Raw genomic sequence first — 22,365 nt, 5'->3', positions numbered from 1 at the left:
AGTATAAGCCCATCTGTTTTAGGTGAAAACTTGAGCAGTAATGCTAACCTCAAATACGTTAACCTTTGGATGCCATGAGACATGATAGACAGAACCATTATTTTTATGGCACATGTTTTCCTGAGCAAAGATCCCAGTCAGTGAAGAGAGATAGAAAATCCTGGGTTTGCCTCTCTGTCTCCAAACAAAATACAGCATACAGTCATTCGAGAGCCAAGGCAGACTACATTATCGACACACAAATACCCAACAGCTATAAATCTAAGGGAACCAAAGTAATGAGTCAAACCCGTGACTCCCGATAAACCAGAGTTCATCCTCCAGTTTCAGCTGAAGAGAAGACTGATCTGGAGCAGCTGAGGAGGTGGCCAACCTCTAGGGTTCCCCTGAAAACTTCCCTAGAGATATAAATGCAGTCTTGAAGGTGGGAATATTTTTACATATCTCAATTTCATAAGAATGTTGAAGTAAAAATCTTAGTTTAGGTATAGTACAAAATTAACAGAAGAACTTTCTCTCCAACAGCTGTCATCTCCAAGAAACCACCAGCAATACACAATATTTAATGGTTCTGGTAATGTTCTCCAGGTAATTTTAAAAGAGTTAATAAAAAGTAGGAGAACATGTTGCAGCAGCTTCACATTTACACTTGATTAATTCAAAAGTATATAAAGTAATCAATGCAATTTAAGATTTGGAATTTTTCCTAATTTCTGAGAGGCTTAATTTTTTTTTTCTCATTAAGTAATATCAGCAGGTTCACTATCATCGATAATATTTGCTCTAAGCTATGAAATGTGAGGATATTTAGTCTTTGCCAAGAGCACTAAACTGTTTGGGGAAGTGAATGCATTTGTTATCTACCCTAATTAGCTAGCAATATCAGCTTCCACACCTGTAACAGTATCTATTGACCAAGTTAGATTCATTTAGGCCACATCTGTAAAAAATGTTCTTTTTTTGTTTGTGGAAATACGCTCATTATATGTGGAATCTGTGGTAATATGTTCAGTAAATATGTACAGGTTGGTCCTAATCCTGGTTCTCAGGTCCCCAAACTATTTATCTTTCCTCTTCTCATTTCCTGGGGTCAGATCTTTCCCTTTGAAAATCGGTGGTAAATCTTCCCCTGACTTTGACAGAGCCAGTACTCTACTCTTAGCATTTCCTTCTCAGTTCTTTTCGGCATCTTTTTCTCTTTTGCTGGTTTCCTTTGGATCACTGTTCTACTTTTGGTTTTGTTTAACTTTCAACATCCAAACAATCTGCTATTTTTCCTTTGAATCTTTTTCCCCCCCCTCACTTTGATTCTTTGGTTTCTACATATGCTTTGTTTTTTGCCACCTTATTTCTTGAATCTGTTTCCTCCTTTTTTTCCTCTTTTTTTTTTGTTGTTGTTTGTTTCTCATCTCCTGTTAAACTACTATTTTCCGCTGCTTACTCCGATTTTTTTTTCTCTCTCCTAGCTGACATTTCCCTCTGTGCAATATCTTTCTACCTTCCCTTTCCTCTCTTTTCCAAAACATGGCTCATCATTCTATGCCACTAATGTATAGCAGATTCTGAAATACTGTCATCTGAGACAGTTAAGTACTAAACAAAACATTACCAGGGTGGAGGAATCACTTACCCTGATTGACAACAAATCGTAACTTCTGTATTGTTGCCAGATTGCCGCTAACTCTGTATATTCCATCAACATCTAGACCTGAAAAGAGAAACAGATATTTCATTTTAGATCATATAAGTATTTTTCTTTGTACGTCTGTCAGGAAGCCAGAAGCACCCTAACAAGTATGAAGAAGAGCGGTGTAGTCAACGACTGAAAAATAATCCACCTGAAAACAACCGAAGTGCCTCCTGCCTGATTAAAATGACAATGAAAAATAAAAGTGGTAGATTAACTTAAGTGAATACAAAACACCTAACTATAATTATCTTGTAATTCTGTCAGCAGAAGACAGTTCTGCAAGGGTGGGCGGGTGCAGCAGGGAAGGAGCAGTGAATTAGCTCCTGTGCCAGTAGAGGAGGGCTGCTGGGGCTACGTGTGGTGCTGTGCTGGCCCTGCTTAAATGTGAGGTGCTGCTGTTAATAGTGCCGGGAAAACTTCCCAGGCTGGGGCCTGGGTTTTTCAGACGTGGATTTCCGAGGCTGTGACCTTTCTGAAATAAAGCGCTGAGATGCCCGCTCTGACACGACGTGCGTGAGACTACACACAACTACCGTTTCTCTACTATATTCTTCACAGCAGATCAGACAAGTTTGAAGCTGGAATTAAATATCCCAAATAGCATATGCCCTGGAGAACATTTCTTCATTAATATAGGCCATTCTTTTCAAGGACAACCTGACAGTCTTGTTTCTCCCTGCATATCTACTCAAGGTTTATCTTCTAGGTGAAACTAGATGTCATACTCCCTTTTGTGACAGATTATCTCCTACAGCAAGCTCTGCTGATATGGCTGTTTAAAATAGCACTTCCAGCCCCAGTTGCATAGCTGTAGCATTTCAAAGCACATGGGAACGGCTCCCCTTTCCTGGGAGAACTAGCTGTTGTGCAACACTGACCCAACCTGCGTGCTTAAAAACTGAAAACACTAAACTGTACATTGTCATTTCACTAATAAAACTTGCAAGTACATAAGAAGCTAAGAGAATCTACATAAACCAGGTTTTTTTAAGGCTACTCATCACTTGGAACACAAGTTTTAATTAGCTTCTGGCAAGCAATTTCAGAGAAAGCCTTTCTCAGAAAACGCTAATTTGTCAAAACCAAAATTTTTCCATGTTTCTTGACAGTGTATCTAGAGGAATTGTTTTTGGTTTTTTTCTGATTCAGGGTGGGGAAAAGGAAAAACTGAAACTATAGGAAAGAGTGAAAACAAGTCCAAAAGGCCAGAGTCCAGTTGTAATAAGACTTAAATAGGAAGGAACTGAGGTTCAAGTCCTTATTTCAAAGCATCATGCCTTGGCAGATGAGTGCCACAGCCAGTGGACTCAATTGCTTGGAAGGATTCCTCACTGATCTTGAAACATTTTAAAAGATTTACTTTTCCGTTTGATGCAAACTGATGTGAAGGCAAGTCTTTTGTTTGTTTGCGAGTCTGTTTTCTCTCTCTACAAAATACAGTTCTTATTTTATGTCTGTCCTGCTAGGTACCTCCTGATTTGGTTTACATTAAATAACCTATTTAAAAATTAATAATAATTCCATATTATACACTGGTTATCTATGTCTCTCATTAGACAATTTTCTACCCTGCACCTGTGGGTGTCCTGCAACATAATACTGAGAGTGATGATACATTTCAGGAAGATCCCCTTTGGTTACAGAGGGATAAAGAAAAAGTTTGTTTAAGAGAAATCAAAAAGGATTTGGTAATCAAGAACACTTGGAAGTTATCCATCTACTGGATATATAACATATGAGCAAAGGAAAATTACTAAAATGTTTAAGTAATGCAATTCTATCCTAAATCTGAAGAGTCTCATTCTGGTTTAGTAAGGGGAGAGTGAGAAAGCAAGAGTGAATCCCAGCATAGAAATGCAGGACTTCTGTGGTAAGGGATTAAGAACTGCATCATGTAAATTGAAGTCTAAACTAGAAAGTAAAGAGGAAAAATAAAAGAAGCAAGCCCCAAAACAGAATGTCAACTTTTTTTTTGGATCTAACTCAATTAAATTCTTAACCTTTTTGGATATATGGAAGTGAAAGGAATATATGTCACTTTGGGTGAAATAGCTGTGTCTCACATTAATAGCATCAATTTGGAACATGTATAAATTATCCAAATCAAGTGAGAATGAAAAGCTGTGTTGTAAATTGGTGGATATTACATCTTGCAAAATGATCTGGAGTATACAAGTGCATTATTATTGTTATAAATTTACTTTGGTCCAGAAACGAGGTCTGATTAGCATTTAATTTGGACACTATACAATATGGCAGAAAGAAAAAAATAAAAATAAAAAATCCAAGAATATCAAGCCAATTATAGTGTTCACGTGCCATCAACTTTCTGCTCCAAGAACTTTGAAAGTTAAGCCAAACCAAACCAATGCAAATTGGTGGATTTGGACATCCTTTTCATGACCACATTATCTTAGCTGGATGGTTAACAACTTATTTTGGAAATCCAATTAGGCGCTAAAGAGAAAGACAGAGAAAGAGAAAGAGAAATATGTCTTTATAGTTTTAATATCCTGATTCTATGAACAATTTTCAAAGCAAATTCACTTTTAAGGGCACCTCTATCAAGAATAAAAACATCACTGCACTGCTGTCAATGTTTCTTCACGGCAGGCTATAAATACTTCGGGAACAAGATGAAACAAAATTCTTGCAGAATTTCCTATCTGGTGCTGGTGTTTAAGTATAGCGGTAAAGAAGGTTTCAGAAAAAATATCCACTGCAATGAAGTCCAACTTTTGTTCACTATAGGGTGACCTTCTTGTGTTTTGGAGTGGGTTTTATCAGGGAATAATCACTACATTTTGCCCTAGAGGACAACAAGTATTTTATCTGCTTTATATCCCAACCCCTGACTCTGTTTCTGTTTGTTTTAAAGAGGAACTTGAGCACTGGATGGACCCACAATTAGAAGTGATAGCCAAAAGCATGGTAAATAACTTCAGTATCTCCATCCCAAATTTTTTAATGGCATAAGGAATGTAGGAAAGGGACTTACTCAAGAAAATATCACTTAGCTGCCAAATTATAGGCAAATTCTAACTCTTTTAGTTTAAAAAATTATACAGGTACTCCTGATGACAAAGTTAAAAGGCAACTGAACTCAGGCTTGGTTGAAGTTCATGGACAATAATGAACGTTACATTCAGTTTGTATAACTGCACAGAAGATGTTAGAACACTTATTTAAGAACATTCCTTGCACTCCTGCTTCTAGCCAGAATGGAAATAACCATGGATGCAGGTCAGTGTCAGCTCCAGTAACAGTCTGAGCTGGAATCAGGTATTTCAGAGAAACATTAATCCACAGGAAAAAATTAGACCTTAGGTGATATATTTATCCAAACATACATTTTGAAATATTAGACTTTGATATTGGTTGAGGTAGTCCTGATGCTTTATGAGCTGCCTTGAAGGAAATGTTCTTATTAATTCTTTTCTGCTGCATAGAACAAATCCCTCTCCCAAATCACATTGTGTCCTGCCTGAGGTTACTCTATATTTGACAATATCTTCAAACTGAATATGAAAGGAAATTCTGTATGTGTGGGGTGGGTGGGAGTGGTATACAGAAATTTTCTCTCTCTTGCTTTTTAACAAGATTTAGGATTTGGAACATACCATTTTAAATGGTACTAGGTAACTTCCGCACAGAAACTCCTGAAAGTTTCACAATTAATGTATCCTGAAATAGGTGTGGTCCCCAGCCCTGGTAGGAGTTTTGTAAAAGAAACCATCCTGCTGGATTCAACAACAAAGTGAAGCGCAAACTTGAAGAAAGGCATTCTTTAGTTAGTCCTTTCATTTAAAATCAGTTATGTTCAGGGCAAAACTATTGTATTTCAAAGGAGCCTATTATGCCTTCCCATAAACAGAAAGATCATACGTTTTAAAACTAAAGTATCATTATGTAATCAAGCTGTTGTATTATAAACTATTTTGTGGGCTCAGATGCCCAGGGCTATCTTTACAAATATTTAAGAGGTCATTATCAGGGTATGTTCTCCCTAAAACTATAATTCTTTCCTCCTGTTTTCATATGCATTTTACCATAAATATCTGATTTATAAACAACTTTTTTTTAAGTTTACTAAGGGCACAAAAGTGAGGCATGAAGTCATTTAAAGAAGCAGAAATGCATGAACGCAGCAATACAGCAATGCCAAGTTGATGTGTCTGATGAGAAAAACACCACAAAATAATGGGCAATGAAAACAAAGTTTCACAAAAGGATCAATATTTGTATGCTAGTAGAAGGAAAATCATGAATAATAAAGAATAAACCCGACATTTTAAAATTTGGCATTAAAAGCGCTGTATCTGGATAAAGTTACAAAAAATACCCAGAGTTTCAGGTGAATGCGAGAGCCAAAAAAAAAAATAAAATTCTCTGATAGAGGTGAAAATGATACCAAGAAAACAAATTTGAGTTACACCATAGAAAGAAAATGAACATGGAGGCTGTAACAGCAACCAAGGGACATATGGATGTAAAATGTGCAGGGCAGAGGTGGTGTGAGCTGCAGACACTTGAACCAGCAAACTTGGTGCACAGCTTGATCAGCTTGGGTTGAAACAAGCACCATCTCCTTTTGGACATAGGATCATCTGCACTCAGCGTGGTTTTCAGCGTTGCTGACACCTCTGTCTTGCTTTCTGATGCGATGCTGGCTGGGGTTAGGCATGGCCTGAAGCTCCCAGAGTGGGGCCGGCGGCTGACAGTGGGATTTGCTCTACTTGGCTAGAACAAAACTGCTGCTTTGATTGTCAGAACTCCCCACTTCTCGTACTCCTGCCATCAAAGGCTTACATTCGCGAGGTTCAAAAAAACATCCCAGCTAACAGCTGATATGAAAACAGGTCCCACCCCTTGTCCAGAGAAGCTACTCAGCTACCATGGAAGTGGGAGCCATACAAATGTCATCTTAGTTCTACCAGACAGAGAAGGATAAACAAACCTAGGAGACCAAGGAGAGCATCACATTGGAAGTCAATCTGAAGGGCAAAGAGATAATCACTGTTGTAAAAAAATCAGTTTCCACTTACTGGTGTTCATGATATACATGTGTCTCTCATCTGCAAATAAAATATAGAGAAATACTTGGAAATGACTAAGGCTGGAAAGAGTGGCAGAAGAGTTATTCTGATATTGTGAAAGCAGGAAGAGGGATGTGCTTGGAGACTGGCTAGACTGACCTCAGTCCCAGACAGTCTACTTAAATAATTAATTCAGGACTCCATGAACAAATAATTCATAGCAAAATATAATTAATCCCAACCAGCATTGTTTCATGGAAATCAGGGCCTTGTCTAGCAAAGCTGTTGCATTTTTTGATAGGATTGGATTTTTGACAGGTCTGGTTGAGAAAGGCAATGGTATTGAAATAGTATGTTTGGCTTTCCATGAGGCCTTTGACTTAGTACCACATGACATTTTGATTAAAGTGCTTGCATTTTATGGAATTAACAGGGCATATATTACATGGATTAAAAACTGTCTCAATCACAGACCTCAAAATGTGGTAGGTAATGGGAGAGATATCAGTTAACAAAGGTCGTAACTGGCAGAGCTCTCAGAAGCAAAGCTCTTAGTCCAGTGCCATCTAATACCTTTATCAGAGATGCAGACAAAGAGAAAAAAAATCTCTGTTGGCAAAGCAGGCAGATGACACAAAGATCAGGAAGATATTAAATGATGATAAGGACAGGTGAAGTTAAACAAGGTCTGAAATGCTACCTTAAATGGTCACCATCTAGTACAGTAGGTTTTTGTACAGAGAAACACAGAGAGCATCCAGCATCCTGGATGTAGGTTACAAGGGACTTCAGGATTAATTTAAATAGTTAGCTGAACGTGATCTCTCAGTTCAGTGCTGTAGCAAAGACAACTAATGTGATCTCTTACATACAGAAAGAGGAGCATCAAGTGGAAGCAAGGAAGAGATTGCACCTCTTCATGTGCTACAAATAGGATCTCCAGCAGACCACTGAACTTGATATCAAAGTAAATAAAAGGAAACATAAAATATATGCTTTGCTGCTTTGTATTAATGAGGGGATGGAGACATGTCCTCTCCATCAGTATGTTTCACATGATTTGCAGGTGCTGGATTCACAACCAGCATTGCCCAGCTGCAGGACCTGGGACACACAAGCCCGAATTCAAGGTAGCATGATCATGATGTTCTTTATTCTGTTATCAGCAGAAGTCCAACACTGCATCAGAATTTAGAAAAGGCAGAGACACTGGAGAAAGGAGAGGAGAAACTGTACTAGTTCTTAACAAGCTAGACAACGACTCTATGGGAGGTGTCTGACATGAGGTTTCGTGAATCTTTTTAGGAAATTAGCTAACAAGAAATAATTCTATGTTTGACTGCAATAATATCAAGGAGATGAGGGGCATTCCTACATAAAAAGAGAATCTCATTTTTTCTTGCAGTAATAACTTCAAGATGCAATGAAAGGAGAAAAGCTTGACTAAGATCTTATTGTTTTCAAGACCCTGTAGAAACTGTTTAATGGAAGCAATTACAACCCTGAATATGAGCATTACATACTGAGAATAAGAAACAAGTGAATATGATGGATGATATACTTTATTCTGTTTCATATCACTTGATGGTAGAATTTCCACTTAGATATTTATATACAAATAAATAAGGGTAGAGACAGTACAAAGCAAGTGCAATTTAAACTAGCACACAGTTCACTGCTATAGAGGGCTGCTTAATGCTCAAATCAAGCTTGCTATGCCTGCGTCTTCTTCTCTATTGTGCTGCACTGTCTTTGACATTCAAGAAGTTTATGGCTTAAAAGCCCCAGGAACAAGAAGACTTACTCAGAAGGCTCCCTGTAACAAGAAACAAAACTCAGCTTTGAAGCTATTTGTTTTGAATGAAACCATCGAACATGCAACGTGTTCACTGTAATTTTGCTGTTACCTCCAATATATACTTTTGCCATTCTGACAGTCCCACTTCTTGCAACTAAACAAAGTGAGCTCATTGCTTTCCACTGTATTTTCTTTTAAACATTGGCTGGGATGATTGAGATTCAGGAATGTGGGAAAATGGATTCCCAAGCCACGTCCATCCCCTTTAATTCTGAGCTGTAATTTTTGGCTTGGCTTGAATCACAGTCATCACATTTCAGTCTGAATCTCTCTGTAAAGTGATCTTTCTTAAACATTTCTTTCACTCATCATGGGATCAGAAACAAAGCCATTCTAGTCTTTCAGCGAAACACTTACAAACGTCTTTTTACAGCGACTCACAAGAGCTGAATTTCCTTTAAAAATGTTTGAAAAAGAGGAGGTTTTCATTGCCTGATTGTCCTCTTTGTGAATCTTGTCATCTGTATGCCATGAGCTACAGCTATTTTAATCTGTTTTTGTTTGCAATCCATTTGGTGTCCACCCAAGAAAATGCAGGTGATTCTAATTAACTTACTGCTGAAGATGTGGAAAAATCTCAATTGTGCTACAGAGAATTATACACTTAAAACCTTCCCTGTATTATTTATAACAGCTTATTAATGAAAATGATTACATGAATACATTTACCACCTGATTCATCTTTGTTCACTTTTTAAATCAACAAGGTTGATGCTAAAGGGGAAAAATCCCTACCAAATGCAGACCTCAAATACACACGTTGGCTGGCTGGTTGAAATAGAATAGCAGTTTCAAAGGAAATTACATTGTCTTGCTTTATGCAACACAGTATAATATCTGAAATTACCAAATGTTTGGAAATAGCCATTCTCACTCTGTAACGCATTAGTATTTACTTTTGTGAATGTTGATTTCTTTTTTTTTTTTTTGTTTGCTCATTTTTTTCTGGTTTAATACCTCCTTCACTAATCCTGTTTGCTCTCATTTGCTGCAGTTACTGCTTTTCACATATGGGTTAATAGGTCTATCCTGACCATTGCTTAATTTATCTGGAATAAAATAGGTTCTCTATGGTTCTCCGATACTTTATCAAGTATACTTTTTTTCCTGCTTGACCAAAAGGTCTTTGAGGAGTAATAGGAATCTTCAAACGCAGAATAGTCCTTCATCAGCAATTCGGGATATAATCAGCTTCATGTCTCCAGGGATATGCAGCTCCCAGTTCTTACCTGTCTGGCCATGTGGCCATGTGATGCTGTGGTGGCTGACAGAAGGGGGGTTCAGGTAGAGAGATGTCAGCCATTTGCAGGAAAATCACTAGGTGTTAAATACCAGCACCGAGTATTTTCTGTGAGGTACAGCTACCAACAGGCAATTTGCCACCTTCCATCAGTTACAATTTCTATTATTCTGTGCCACACAATATAAGCCATGGCAGCTTGAATGTGATGACAATGCAGATAAAGCAGTTTATTTTGGGGAGGATGAGAGCCTGAATAAAGGTTATCATTTTAGGAGAAGCTGACGATGGAAAAACTCATCCACTGTGTGACATGATCAGAACAGCTGGGGATGTGATGTGGAGGGTGGGGGAGAAGAGATCCAAGGTATTTTATATGTTCAAGGAATATATACAACATCGCCATTTCTTAATCCCAGCTGTGCCTGTTAACTTCTGGAAACATGTAGAGCTCAGCAATAAAGCATACTTGACTGATATTTACTGCAATGCACATTATAAGACATTTTCTGTCACACATTATGTTCTGAAAGAGTTAAGTAACATGAAAAATACAGGCTCAAGATTATATCTGTCATGGATGAAAATACTACATTTATGCCTCATTGTAATCCATTCATTGGTTTATGGACCCCGAGCCCTCCAGGGAGTGTCACAGCTCCACATGATACTGCTGAGAGCTGTATTTTGCTTTTGGATTTCTGGTTTAGCTGAAAGAAGTTTAAAAACACATGTAGCCTGACAACTCCCTATTGGCTATACAACTGAGGAGGGTCAAAAGCATAAACTATTCCAGCAAAAGCCAGCTGTAACTTATGCTCACTAAACTGGCTGAAGATCTGCCTGTTACAGACAGTAGCATACAAGAAATTTATGCGTTTTGCTAAATCCTCCCACTTTGGTTAAACCATGCTTCATCTGGGGATCCATCATCGCCAAAATCATGCCTGTGTTTTTTGAGCAACATCAGAACGCTAAGGGAAACTGCACATTAGGGGGTCTCACTGTCCTCGTAGGATGCTATAGGACTTTGTCAGGTCCACTGACATCAGTAGGAGCTGTGGTTAAAAGCTAAGGGACAGATACAATTCTCCAAATATCCCTCACTCCCAATGCTGATTTTAAAGGGAATTTAGTGCACAGTAGGGACAAATCTTTTCCCATCTTTCACAATAATGCGAGATTAAAATAGACCTCAGTAATGTCACCTCCCCATCCTGACCAGTAGTGCTGCTTATTGGACTTCTAACGGTTGGAAGAGGAAGAACTGTACATTTGGGCACAAGTAATCTTCAGCCAAAATGGGTAAGGAGTTTGCATTTTCTGGGCTGTGGTGCCTTTGCTTGGCAAAGAGATTTTTTTAATATTTTTTTTGTTTAAATGATAGTGAGTGGGATAGGATATTTTGGGTGGAATAGGGATATTTAGGATGAAAGCTGAAAGACACAGGACTGCTTCTTCCATCGTTCCTTGGCTTTTTGGAGATAGTTGAGGAGTCCAGCTAGGCCCAATACTGTTCTCTGTAAGGGATCCATCTCTCACTTGACAGCCTGAAGCTATGCTCTGTTCAAGCCTCGATGTCTCAAGGTTATCCATCTGGTCTTCAGGAGTGGTCCTACGTGCCCATCTGTGGGCAGGCTGGGGAGCGATGCAAACACAACGTTTAACTGTTACAGCTCCACAGCTGGTCAAGAAATACCAGCGAGGTGCTCGATAGCACTCATCCTGTGCCGTAACACAGAAGGCTGGATCTGCTTTTTAACAGTTAGGAATTAAACCAGCTCGGTTCTGGATTTCTAACAAAAGGAATGTGCAGAGCCCTGCTCTAAAAATGGAGTTCTGGCTCTCGTGCAGTGGGTAACGGTCTTTGCTTATTCGTATTGTATCGTAGGCATCTATCTTGGTGTTTGCTTTTTATCTTTAAGTGGGAGAAAACATTTAAAATTTAGATTCTGCAGTCTAAGGCACACTATCAGCCACCTTTGGGTGTTACAGTCCATGCCTGTGTGGAAAACTCTGAGGCTCTCTGGAAGACAAGTGTACATGTGGCTATCTAACACTGACTTACTGAATGCTTAGCATTGCATATCTGTCTAACATATAAAAGTGATAATACAAAGGTGTGTGCATATATGTATACGCACAGATAACTTTAATCGTATCTTTCCCAGTGTACATTGCACACATTTAAAGACACAATTTAAATTCACAATAAAGTGGATTCTCTTACATCTTCTTTGGTGTGGTAAACCTCTAGTTTAATAAGTGAGCAAAAATTTCTTGTTTTTACAGAAGTCATATTTAGTGTTATGAAACAGTGACATTAAGCAGTACTATGGGAGAAAAAAAACCCCAACCAAAACATGAATTTTAATATGACACAAACCTATTGTACTTGGATATCTTTCCACTTTTTTTTGCCATCTTATCTGCAGGACTCTGCAGTTATATATATTACTTTTCCTGTCATTCCCGCTACATTTACTGTCTCCAAACAGGTTCAGGTAACTTAAAAGATATTTTTTCTCCTGCCTCCATTTGATTTGGGCAAAATCTGAACCATCACCAAAGCAACATTTAGCAAAAAGTCTAGTCAAGATATCTACAGAAACTATAAAAATCCTGAACTGGGTTACAAAGAGTGATAAGTCCCAAAACTTGAGAGACTAGCAAATATTTCATTACTTTGACAGAAGCAAATCCAGAGTTTTCATTTTATGGTTTGACACACATACCATGGCATACTACATACAAAAAAGCTTAAAACTTGTGTATGAATTGCTCCGGAACTCCTGAAAAGAGATTGTTTATGTATAGTCTGAAATGGAACAAATTGATTTCTACTTTAAAATATGCAAAAAAAAAAATCACAATGAAATACAAATAATATAACTGAAACATAGCTAGTACATGCAAGAAATACAGGAAAATACTGACTTCTGATAAGAAAAAAACGAGCTGCTGGCAATAAAGTGCACTAGATATCTGTTATCTGAATTTTAGAGTAAGAAAATGCATAAATATGAGTATCATTTGATATTTTCATGCAAGATAATTATTTTAGAATTTGAAGCTACGGGAAGAATTTTGATTTGAATCATTGTATCTTAATGCTGACTGTGACATGGAATGATGTAAGGAAGGTAGAAATCCAATCTCATCCCTTTTACTAGGGTTCACACAGACCCTCTGGTATTTCTGAAGGCTTGGAAAGGCAAAGTTGGCATACAGTGTGTTCCATATCTAATTTCCTTCTTTGGTGAAAATTCCGGTAATTATTAATGACATTTACTATAGAGACATCTAAGACAGTTACAAAGTTTCTAACAGAAACTCTTGCTGTAAGCTGTGCTCTTTGTGTTTTTAATGTATGACATATCAAAATACAGGAATGCAAGTGAAACAGAGGCAATAAAAGAAACCATTGTGAACCATTTCTAGTGTGCAAATTCAGATGCTTTTCAAACATCAATATATCATGACTGTTTGCAAAGTATCAAAGAACAATGTGTCTTTCCTCAGTGATGGTAGAAATGCTGCTGTGCAAAAAGCTCCATCACTGGGTCGATGCTATTTATGACTGGAGAGCAGCCACTGCTGTGAGGGTAGTCCTGCAGGTCATAGATCAGGGCACTAAATAAAGCACTTTGCAATCTCTGTTTTAGTGGTAGAGCAGGAAAACCTAAGTGCCCAAAGAGCACCCTTCCAGCATCTTCCACCTTCCTGTTGGATACAAGTCTGGCTTACAGTTTTGCTGGGCTGGAAAATGTGAATAATTTTGTTTTCAGTGGTTAGAGTAGATGCTCAGCTTGTTCAAAGTTTATAGGCTAAGTGAAAGCAGTTTTCACTAGAAGAGATGAATCTTATCTTTCTGCTAAGGTTTATTAAAAATATGTAGCACCTGATAATTTAACACCAAATGAGTGGCTGCTAAATCTCCCCCTCTCTCTGTCTCTCTGCCTCTCTCTCTCTCACACACACATCTACACACAAACAGAGGAATGCTTCTCAACTGCCAAGCTATGTGCCAAGATTTTGTTCACTTTAATCTCAATCATATGAGTTACAGAACCATGCAACAAAGTTTTTACCAAGTATGCTGACAGATTTTTAGTTCTAGTGGCTCCACAGGGCATCACTGCAAGTACACCAAGAAACTTTTCTTATTAAAGATTTCTGAGCTGATCCGTTTTCCATTTAAGTCAACATGAGCAGTATCACCATAAAGAACTCAACACTTGCTAACTGATACCATACACTCATCAAAATTATTTCATTTCTAAGTAAACAAAAAGTTGTGGTACCTCCAACACCATTGTGTGGTTGCTGCTGGCACAGGAACACCATTTGGTGGCAGCTACTTTGGTGTGTTATGTCACGTAACACCATGTCAGTTCAGGACTGACAAATCTAAACATATGGTTTGAAATATTGGGGGAAATTTTTCCTGGGAAGATGGGTGGCAGGGGGGCATAGAATAGCCTCTTTCTGTCTTTTGAGGATTTTCTTATTTTCTGAGTGAAGGCATCTCAGAGAAGACCGATCACCCTAACCTCGGTTTGGAGGGGTCCTTGATGATCTTAAGAACCTCCCTACTACCTGTAAATGGCCCGTAATCTGGGCAGCTGAACAAGTTCTTGTTCTTTATTTTTAAATCCTGAGAGAAAATCTGGGTATTTAAATTTCTGATCCAAATATATAAAGCTTAAGGCCCTGATCCAACAGAACACCGAAGCATTTCCTCAAGTAAGGAACAACCATTGACCACAAGACAGATCTATTCAGATACTTAAAGAAAAATCTCTATCTGTTTTGGTGGACAGAGGCCGGTATCAGTAAAGCAGGAATTAGAGAAAGCAGTAACATGTATCCGTTATAAGGTAGAATAAGCATGAGAAAGCAGTTTTTAATAGCAATATGTTTCCCGAGAATTTGAAATGCATCATCTCTGACACCAAAAATAAAGGTGCATGAAGCAATCTTGAAGAGAGACCTGGATCAGGCTGGCTGGAGCTGCTCAGAACCCAAGTGATAGGGTTCTGTTGTGTTATGAAACAAAATGGCCACGTTTTGCTCTCATTTACATATATGTCATTCCTCCCAAACCAGGGAGCATTGTTTGTCTGTGTGAAGACAAAAAGAAGTTGGTTTGCTATATAATTACATCCATGATCTGTGAGGATCCTGATTATAAGAGACCAATCTGCTCAGCGAGTGTACAACAGGAGATCTTTAAGAGACTTGTTAATTCCTTGGGGGTTTATCGTGCCGTAGCCAATCTAGGGACAATTCAGTTACTAGACTGCTAACGATATCGGTTTCATAAATTCAGGGGAGTAAAATGAGCTAAAAAACCTTCTCTTAAAGAAGCGAAAGCCTTAACATAAAGCCTCCTTTTTAAACTGCCCTCTTGCTTTGCCCTCTGCCTTGCTCCTGAAGCTTTCTGTTGGTACAATTCCTCTCACTTAGGTATCAAACCCATTAGACTGCAGTATTATATGGTTAAAGCATTGATGTAGCACAAGCTGCTACAGCAAATAATTGAAGTAATAAAATACAACTGCAGTTATTTGCTCTTTTGAATTGCAGGCAGAAAAAAAGGAGACAAGTTTTTTTTAAACTGACCCCATAGTGTTGCATACAGACAGCAAAACTTTTTTAAAATGTTTTTTTCTTTTACGACTGTAAAACATTTTTGAAAAAAAAATGATAAATTTGTAGTATTTTAATATTTTTTTCCCCCACGGGAAAAGCAATTACTCTACATCATGGAGTTATGCTTTCATAATTTTATTTAAAATCCATAACTTTATTTTTTAAGCAATAAGGATGTTGAAAGATCTGGAACTACAACTACTTGTATTTTCCCCCCTAAAGGAACTTCATGGACTTAACTTTTTTTTTTCCTTTTTTTCCTGTGTGTGTGTGTGAATATCTCCTCTAGGCCAAGACTCATTTTGTCAAGTGTTAGCTCAAAGTGTTCTATTAATGGCTGAACTGTAACGTCTGATGAAACGGGGTTTGCAATGAACATACTGCCAGCTCCTTGTCTGTGATGGCATGTGTACCCTACTAGGGCACAGTGCCTCACGTCCTCGGTTTATTCAGGAGGAAAAGACAGGACTTTTGTGTCTATCCTTTTATCTTTTTCATGGCTAGGAGGTGCTTAGCCTCATGTGTGAGCTTCCCTGAAGCGGACTCTGACCAGGGGGTATGTCAGGACCTTCATTTTCTCATTGGCATGGAGTAAGCAACAGAGACAGTCAGCTGGCTTTACATTTCTCTAGACTTTTTGTTTCAGCATGTACAAATGTCAACAACTTGATTTACAATGTATATTAATATTATTTTAATATCTAGAAAACGTTGCCTGATTCTTTTTTATTTCATAGGTTAAGTGGTTTATTTTATTTATTAAGCCTATTGAAAAAATATTTTATGGAAAATTCTGAAGACAAAATGCCCTGTTTCCTTGTACATGTTCACTAATAGATATATTATACAATGCTAGAAAAAGGCAAAAGGCCAAACTCATCTCTGGTGTAATTCCAGTAAAAGCAATAAAATTACACAAGGCATGAATCTGGCCCAGGCATTGTAAATGTTACTCTGGTGCACACTGAGTGCCTGCTTGTTGTTACTGGCAAGGCTTAAAATACAAATCCCCCTTTTTCCATAGAAATGGATACACTCCTCTGGAACAGATTAATCAATGAAACAGGTATCAGGTAACTATGACAAAGATGGCAACTGGTTCAAATGCCTGCCTTTTTTATGGCTTTTTCTTCTTCTAACTAGCTTACAGTCTCTGCTTCCAAATTTTTTATCTATACATTTATTCTCTCTTTTGTGTGCAGTGTCATTGCAAGGCTTTTCTTCGTCTTCTTTTTTTTTTTTCCTTTTTTTTTTCCTGCCGTTGTCTCCTTTTCTCTAGTTTGTCTTGTATGCCCTTCCGTGATGTTTCCTGTTGACACTTCTTGATATTTTTTCTAACTCAGAATGTGGCTTTCTAGCAGACACAGAGGCCCCAGAGTGAATACTCTTCAGAGCCAATTCTGACTTGGACCTTGCACAACACTATTAACTGGCTCTTACTCTAAGAAAGGTGGCTATAGCAGGATTGCCCGAGCCTGAAGATAGAAATGGTTGAGGAAAGCTTGCCAATATGTTTGCACTAAAATCAACCACTCTTAATTTCTCCTCAAAAGAATAATGATAATTAAAAAAACCAAACAAAAAAACCCAAAAACATAACCAAACCAAAAAAAACCAACAGAAATTAAAATCACAAACTTGTAAGGGCTTTTCTCAGAACTGTGTTGTTTCATATTGCATTCATCTGTACGTTTAAGTTTATGCTTGTTGGCCACTTTAAAGTAAATATAGTTCAATGCCCTTCAAAACAGTTTTCTTCAGCCCACTAGAATTCCCTGGAAAAAGGCTTTATCTGCTGAACTGCTGGATATTTGTGTGTGTGTGTAATTGTGTAATTTTTTTCCCAATCAATTTGGGGTTTTTTCCTTTTTTTTCCCTTTTTATTTTTTTTTTTTTTTAAATTCAGTACATATAAAAGTAGGGAGCAGAAGCCTCCTTGGAACAAGATAGAATCATAAAAGACTTCAGGAATCTCATCACAAGCTAAACAGTACAAATTGCACATTCTTCATGGAAGTATTAGCTTTTAGTGCGTGCCTGGATCCAAGCATAATAGATTATCCCAAAGTGGGAAAGAATGAACAGTACAAAATTAGCAGAACTGGGAGCTCAGATCATTTGGTGGAGCAATATGATCTCTGTACTTTCAGGGCAGTGAATTCTAAAGCCACTGGAAACAGTATGTAAAATTATATCAGAGTAAGCAAGGAAGCATGTGTAGGCCCGGGAGAAGGAAAAAAAAAAAGTTGGGAAAATACCTTTCCAGAGGAAAATAAGAACTGGAAATTACTGAGTTTGTAGGAAACAAACTGCTATTTATGAACAATTGCTTGGTCTGAGGATAGAAATATGCTAAAAGATACAACAGAGAGAAAACACAAATAAAATACATTTCAGTCGTTGTTCAGGGGCCAAGTGCTGTTGGAGAATAATCCTGTGCTAAGACAGAAATATAAAACTGTGCAGGATAGGTCGGTCTCCTGAGGTTTCCCTCCTTCTCAAGGAAACCTTGCCAGAACAAATCCTTTATGCCACCGGCTGATGGGTTTGGTCTAATGGTGCTGGGAAGTAGCCCGGGAACACTGCACTTTTAATGGGAGCTCAAAGATGGTGTTGAGCACACACCCTGTACTTTCTGACTCCCTTCTTCAGGTCCTCAGGAATGGGAATCAATTATTTTTGACAACCAAATACATTAAAACAAAACAAAACAAAACAAAACAAAAAACCCCAAACCAACCACTTAAGCCTAATACACCCTGGAAGAGCAAGTCACTGAACACAAATCTAATAATATGGCATATTACAATATATATAGGGATATAAGCTGCTAGAGGTTGTATATTGTGGCTATTAATATATACCCTGGCTGCACAGGCCTCGTGGCTTCAGCCATCCTCACTGTGCTCCTGTCATCTACTAACTACACCATAGGAAAGATAATGATTCCAGCGTGGGAGTCATCTGCTTTAGGAGGTGTTCGGGATTTTTTCCCAATTTTCCTGCAGCGTTTTCTGCCATTAGAAAATGAGATAGCATTAAACTGTTTTAAAAACTCATTTTTTTCTAGCTATATAAACATATTCACAATACTTTATATTTTTAAAACTCATTTCCTCTTTGCTGAACTCCTCGAGATAAGTGAACTCTCCTCTATGTAAACTTTCTACAAGAATACTGACTACCTTTTAAGCGGTATATGATTTAGAAGGTAATTAAATATCACTTTCTTTTTCCTTTTTTTTTTTAATAAATAGGTTTTAAAGTGCTTTTAGCTGCACTTTAGCTTTTAGATTAAGAGATAAAACTGATGAAAGGGACACAACCTTCTGTCACAGGGCAGCATGGCATTTGGGAGGTGAGGTATTTTAAAATACCATTTTTATCTTCATTTCTCTTCATCAGGATGACTGTATTTCTTTACTACATCCCATAAGGTACTTTATCTTTGCCCATAAAGACATTTTCTTCCTTAAACACTGAAGGTTCTGCAGTGCAAAACCTTGTACATGTGCATGTCTGCAATGATATTATGCATAATCAAATTGCAGATATAGACCGTAAAGCCAAACTGAGTCTGGATTTTAGGTGCTTGAGGGTGTCAGGATTTGGACACCTATGAGAAATCTGATTTTCAGAGAGTAAGCTCTTAAAAGTTCTTTCAAAACTGTAATTTCTTCAAATTGCATGCCCAGCCTCCAAGTGCCTGATGGTGACTTTTAAAGTCTCTCTCACTAACATACCCGGTCCTACCCCCGTGGATCAGCCCCCCAGACCAAGAACCCTAAACTCAGGGATTTTTTTTTCTCGCTGCTCTTCTTTAACACGATTTGTTCACTGGGGCTCAGATCAACGAAACCCAGTAAATAATACATTGGACAAACAGAGAAGATAACAAAAGGAAATAGTTAAGGTACTATAATAATTTTAGCCATTCTTTTTTCAGGTCGCTATAATCTGCCCAAAGATAACTAATTGTTCAAAGTAAACATTCCACTCCGACCACAAAAGGAATCCATTACACAAACATATAATTCACAGTCATTTTTAGTGGGTTGTAAACAGTTTGGAATGAGCATAAAATGGGACAAAAATCAAAGTGAGCATTTAGAAATGAAAAAGTGTTTGCTACAAAAGGTCAGTCCCTTTACTTGGCAAACTATGTAGAAGAGCCTGGGAAAATGTTGAACACACAAGCAGTAAGGGAATTTTAAAGCCAACAACCTCCCTGTTTCTTTAAACAGACATCGGAACCTATAACTGGATCCTGTCAAACAAACGACAGCAAAAAAACATAACAGCTGCTAAGAAGTAAAGTTGAAAGATAAAGTTTTCTAAGCTAAGATCCTTCTCAGAAGTGGACTAAAGGTCTTTCTTAAATCTTTAAGCAAGGTTATGGATCCCAGGGTGGCTTTTAGGCATTGAATCAAATATGTAATTTTGTGTATCATTCCTGTCAGAGCATCCTGTGCTCCAAGAAAAGCAACAGAAAACAATGTCTGCAATGTCCAGTTCAGGATGGAAACAGTACCTGTAATCACCAGCTTTGCTACTTGCAGTGTCATTTTTCAAGTCATTTAGGCTGATTTGAGAACACTAACTGGGATTTGGGAACGGAGGGAGAAGATGAAGGGTTTCAAAAAGAGAGATGAAAGTTACATTCTATTTCCCTGGAGCGTTAGGACTATATTTCTTTACAAAACTCAGACTGCACTGGATACTCTCGATAGGGTTAGGATGCTGGCTGCTTGGGGTGTTCATTTACTTTGTCATTAGACACACCGACAAATGATCTTCCCTTGAAAGAGTTTAGTATCAGACTGTTTTCACATGATAAAACATTACTATGAGAAGTATGGGATGGCATTTTGTTTAGGTACAATGCAGACTGATATATTTTTTTTTTTTTAAGTGTTCTACTCATGTCTTTCACATATTAAAAAAAAAAAAACAAACGTAAAAAACCAGCCAGGACTTTTAAAGGGTCGTTGGATAACAAAATAAATAAGCAACTCAAGAAATGACTGGAAATAATATCTGGCCTAGAAACACCAAAAATCTTGCAATGGGCTCCACCCTTGGCAGGAGTGCACAGCATGTGAGTTGTAGTATGCTGGGAGGATTGTCCCAGGCTTCCCTGGCTGTGCTGCTCAGCTCAGGGCTGGCACTACCTATCAAACCATCGCTGGGGAGAAGAGAAAGCACGGAATACAGATTGAAAAAGGAAGGTCAACAGACAGCCCCAGGAAAGCCCAAGGTATATCCAAGGTAGGTGCTGATGTACAAAGCAAAGTAAAAGACAATGCAGAAAAAAAACCTAATGCACTGTTCCACGGAAAACCTTCCCACCAAGTCCCTGAGAAAGCAGAAAGTAAAGAAATGCTAGAAATCTTTGAGTAGCCACTGCATTCCTTCAACCTGATCATTGCATGGTACAGAATTATTCTCTTGCTCTCACCAGGTCATATACATGGGAGGTTTTTTCTATGTAGGATATTGCATTAGATACCAAGAGTACAACGCTCTTTGCCTTCAGTAGCGTAGGTCTGTACAGCTAAATACTCAGGACAAGAAGTTAATCAAAATTCTGAATGAATAAATAGTACAGGAAGAATGAAGAAAAAACCCCTGAGCTTCCTTTAAAAAAAAAAATAATTAAATGTGGCAATTGCCTTGCAAGTTTACAAGAACGGGCACATTTTTATTGACACACTTTACTAAACTCCACTACCAGCTCTGCAAGATGGCTAGGTACATGGAGGAAGACCTCCTGCTTCCCAATCCTCTTTCAATAGCTAAAAATACCAAATAGGCTGGACACCCCCCCCCCCCCCCCAAAAAAAAAAAACCAAAACAAAACCAGAATTCAACTTGACCAAGTAAATCCTTGTCAGATAGATAAATATGAATTTTGGTGTGAGACTTTTTAGACCAGACCTTATAAAGCACCCCTGTCCTGAAATGCTGAAAGAGCACACAGTAGCCTAAAGGACAAATGACCAAAATGTGATCTAGAATGCAGCAAAATAATTTCAGAATAATTCCTTTCATTTCAATGTAGATATTGATTTAAAAATAGTGTAACTAAACAGAAAATCTTGCCAACATTTAATGACAGTCTCTACATTTTTAATCTGTGGGAGAATATTACTACGGTTGGTTATTGTATGTAACCTCATCTACACAGGAAAATGTACTAATTAATATGGTTTATTCAGATCACTGCTAGACTTTCTTTCTATGCACAGTGATAACGTCTTAAAAATCAGAAAGACAAACAGAAAACCAATAGGTAAATAATAATTAAAACCATAAGCTGATGAATAGGGATACAAACATTCAGCAAAGTATGAATGTTTTGTAAGTAACATTTAGAGTTGGCCTCCTAAGGTCTTTTCTCCTAATAATCCTTTATCTTAAATGAAGCCCACAAGTAACATTTTTGGTACAGTTACAGTATGTAGATGATATATTTTCTAAATAGGAAAAAAAAAAAAAAAAAGCTTTTCTACAACAGCCAATATGCCAGCTGTACCGAGTATCTAGGCCATCTTACTAAGACTATGAAAGTAAACATACAGTTTTCATTAAATGTGCCTTTCCCATAATTGGTACATAAGTATTTCCCATGACTCTGCAGTTGAGTATCTTGGCTGGAGGCATATCTGGCCATTAAGAGGAGGGCTTTAGATCTGTTGAGTCTCAGCCATGCCGGGAGACTTGGCACCTCCACATACTGCTTCCTAATACCAACCCCGGTATAAAATGTCATCAGAAGCTTGCATAAACATTGGACTTAGCTTCACATAAATTACTGCTGTCCTGAGATAGTTTGTGCCAGAACTTAGTAAAAACAACACTTTGAGTAAATAGAATGTGAGTAAAT

The 22,365-nt window shown here is 37.9% G+C and overlaps 1 protein-coding gene across 4 annotated transcripts in view; it reads right to left on the bottom strand.

Moving 5' to 3' along the window:
* The window catches only part of ARHGAP15 (Rho GTPase activating protein 15), a 332,924-nt gene that overhangs the window by 106,310 nt on the left and 204,249 nt on the right, over window positions 1-22,365 (bottom strand). For all 4 annotated transcript variants that reach the window (XM_055812995.1, XM_055812996.1, XM_005242359.4 and 1 more), the window contains one exon: window positions 1,631-1,708. In XM_055812995.1, coding sequence (XP_055668970.1) covers window positions 1,631-1,708 — 78 coding nt within the window. The remainder of the gene's footprint in view (window positions 1-1,630; window positions 1,709-22,365) is intronic.

The sequence above is a fragment of the Falco peregrinus genome, chromosome 8 (genome assembly GCF_023634155.1).
Source record: "Falco peregrinus isolate bFalPer1 chromosome 8, bFalPer1.pri, whole genome shotgun sequence".
Lineage (NCBI taxonomy): Eukaryota > Metazoa > Chordata > Aves > Falconiformes > Falconidae > Falco > Falco peregrinus.
This window is presented reverse-complemented; position numbering and strand designations above follow the sequence as displayed.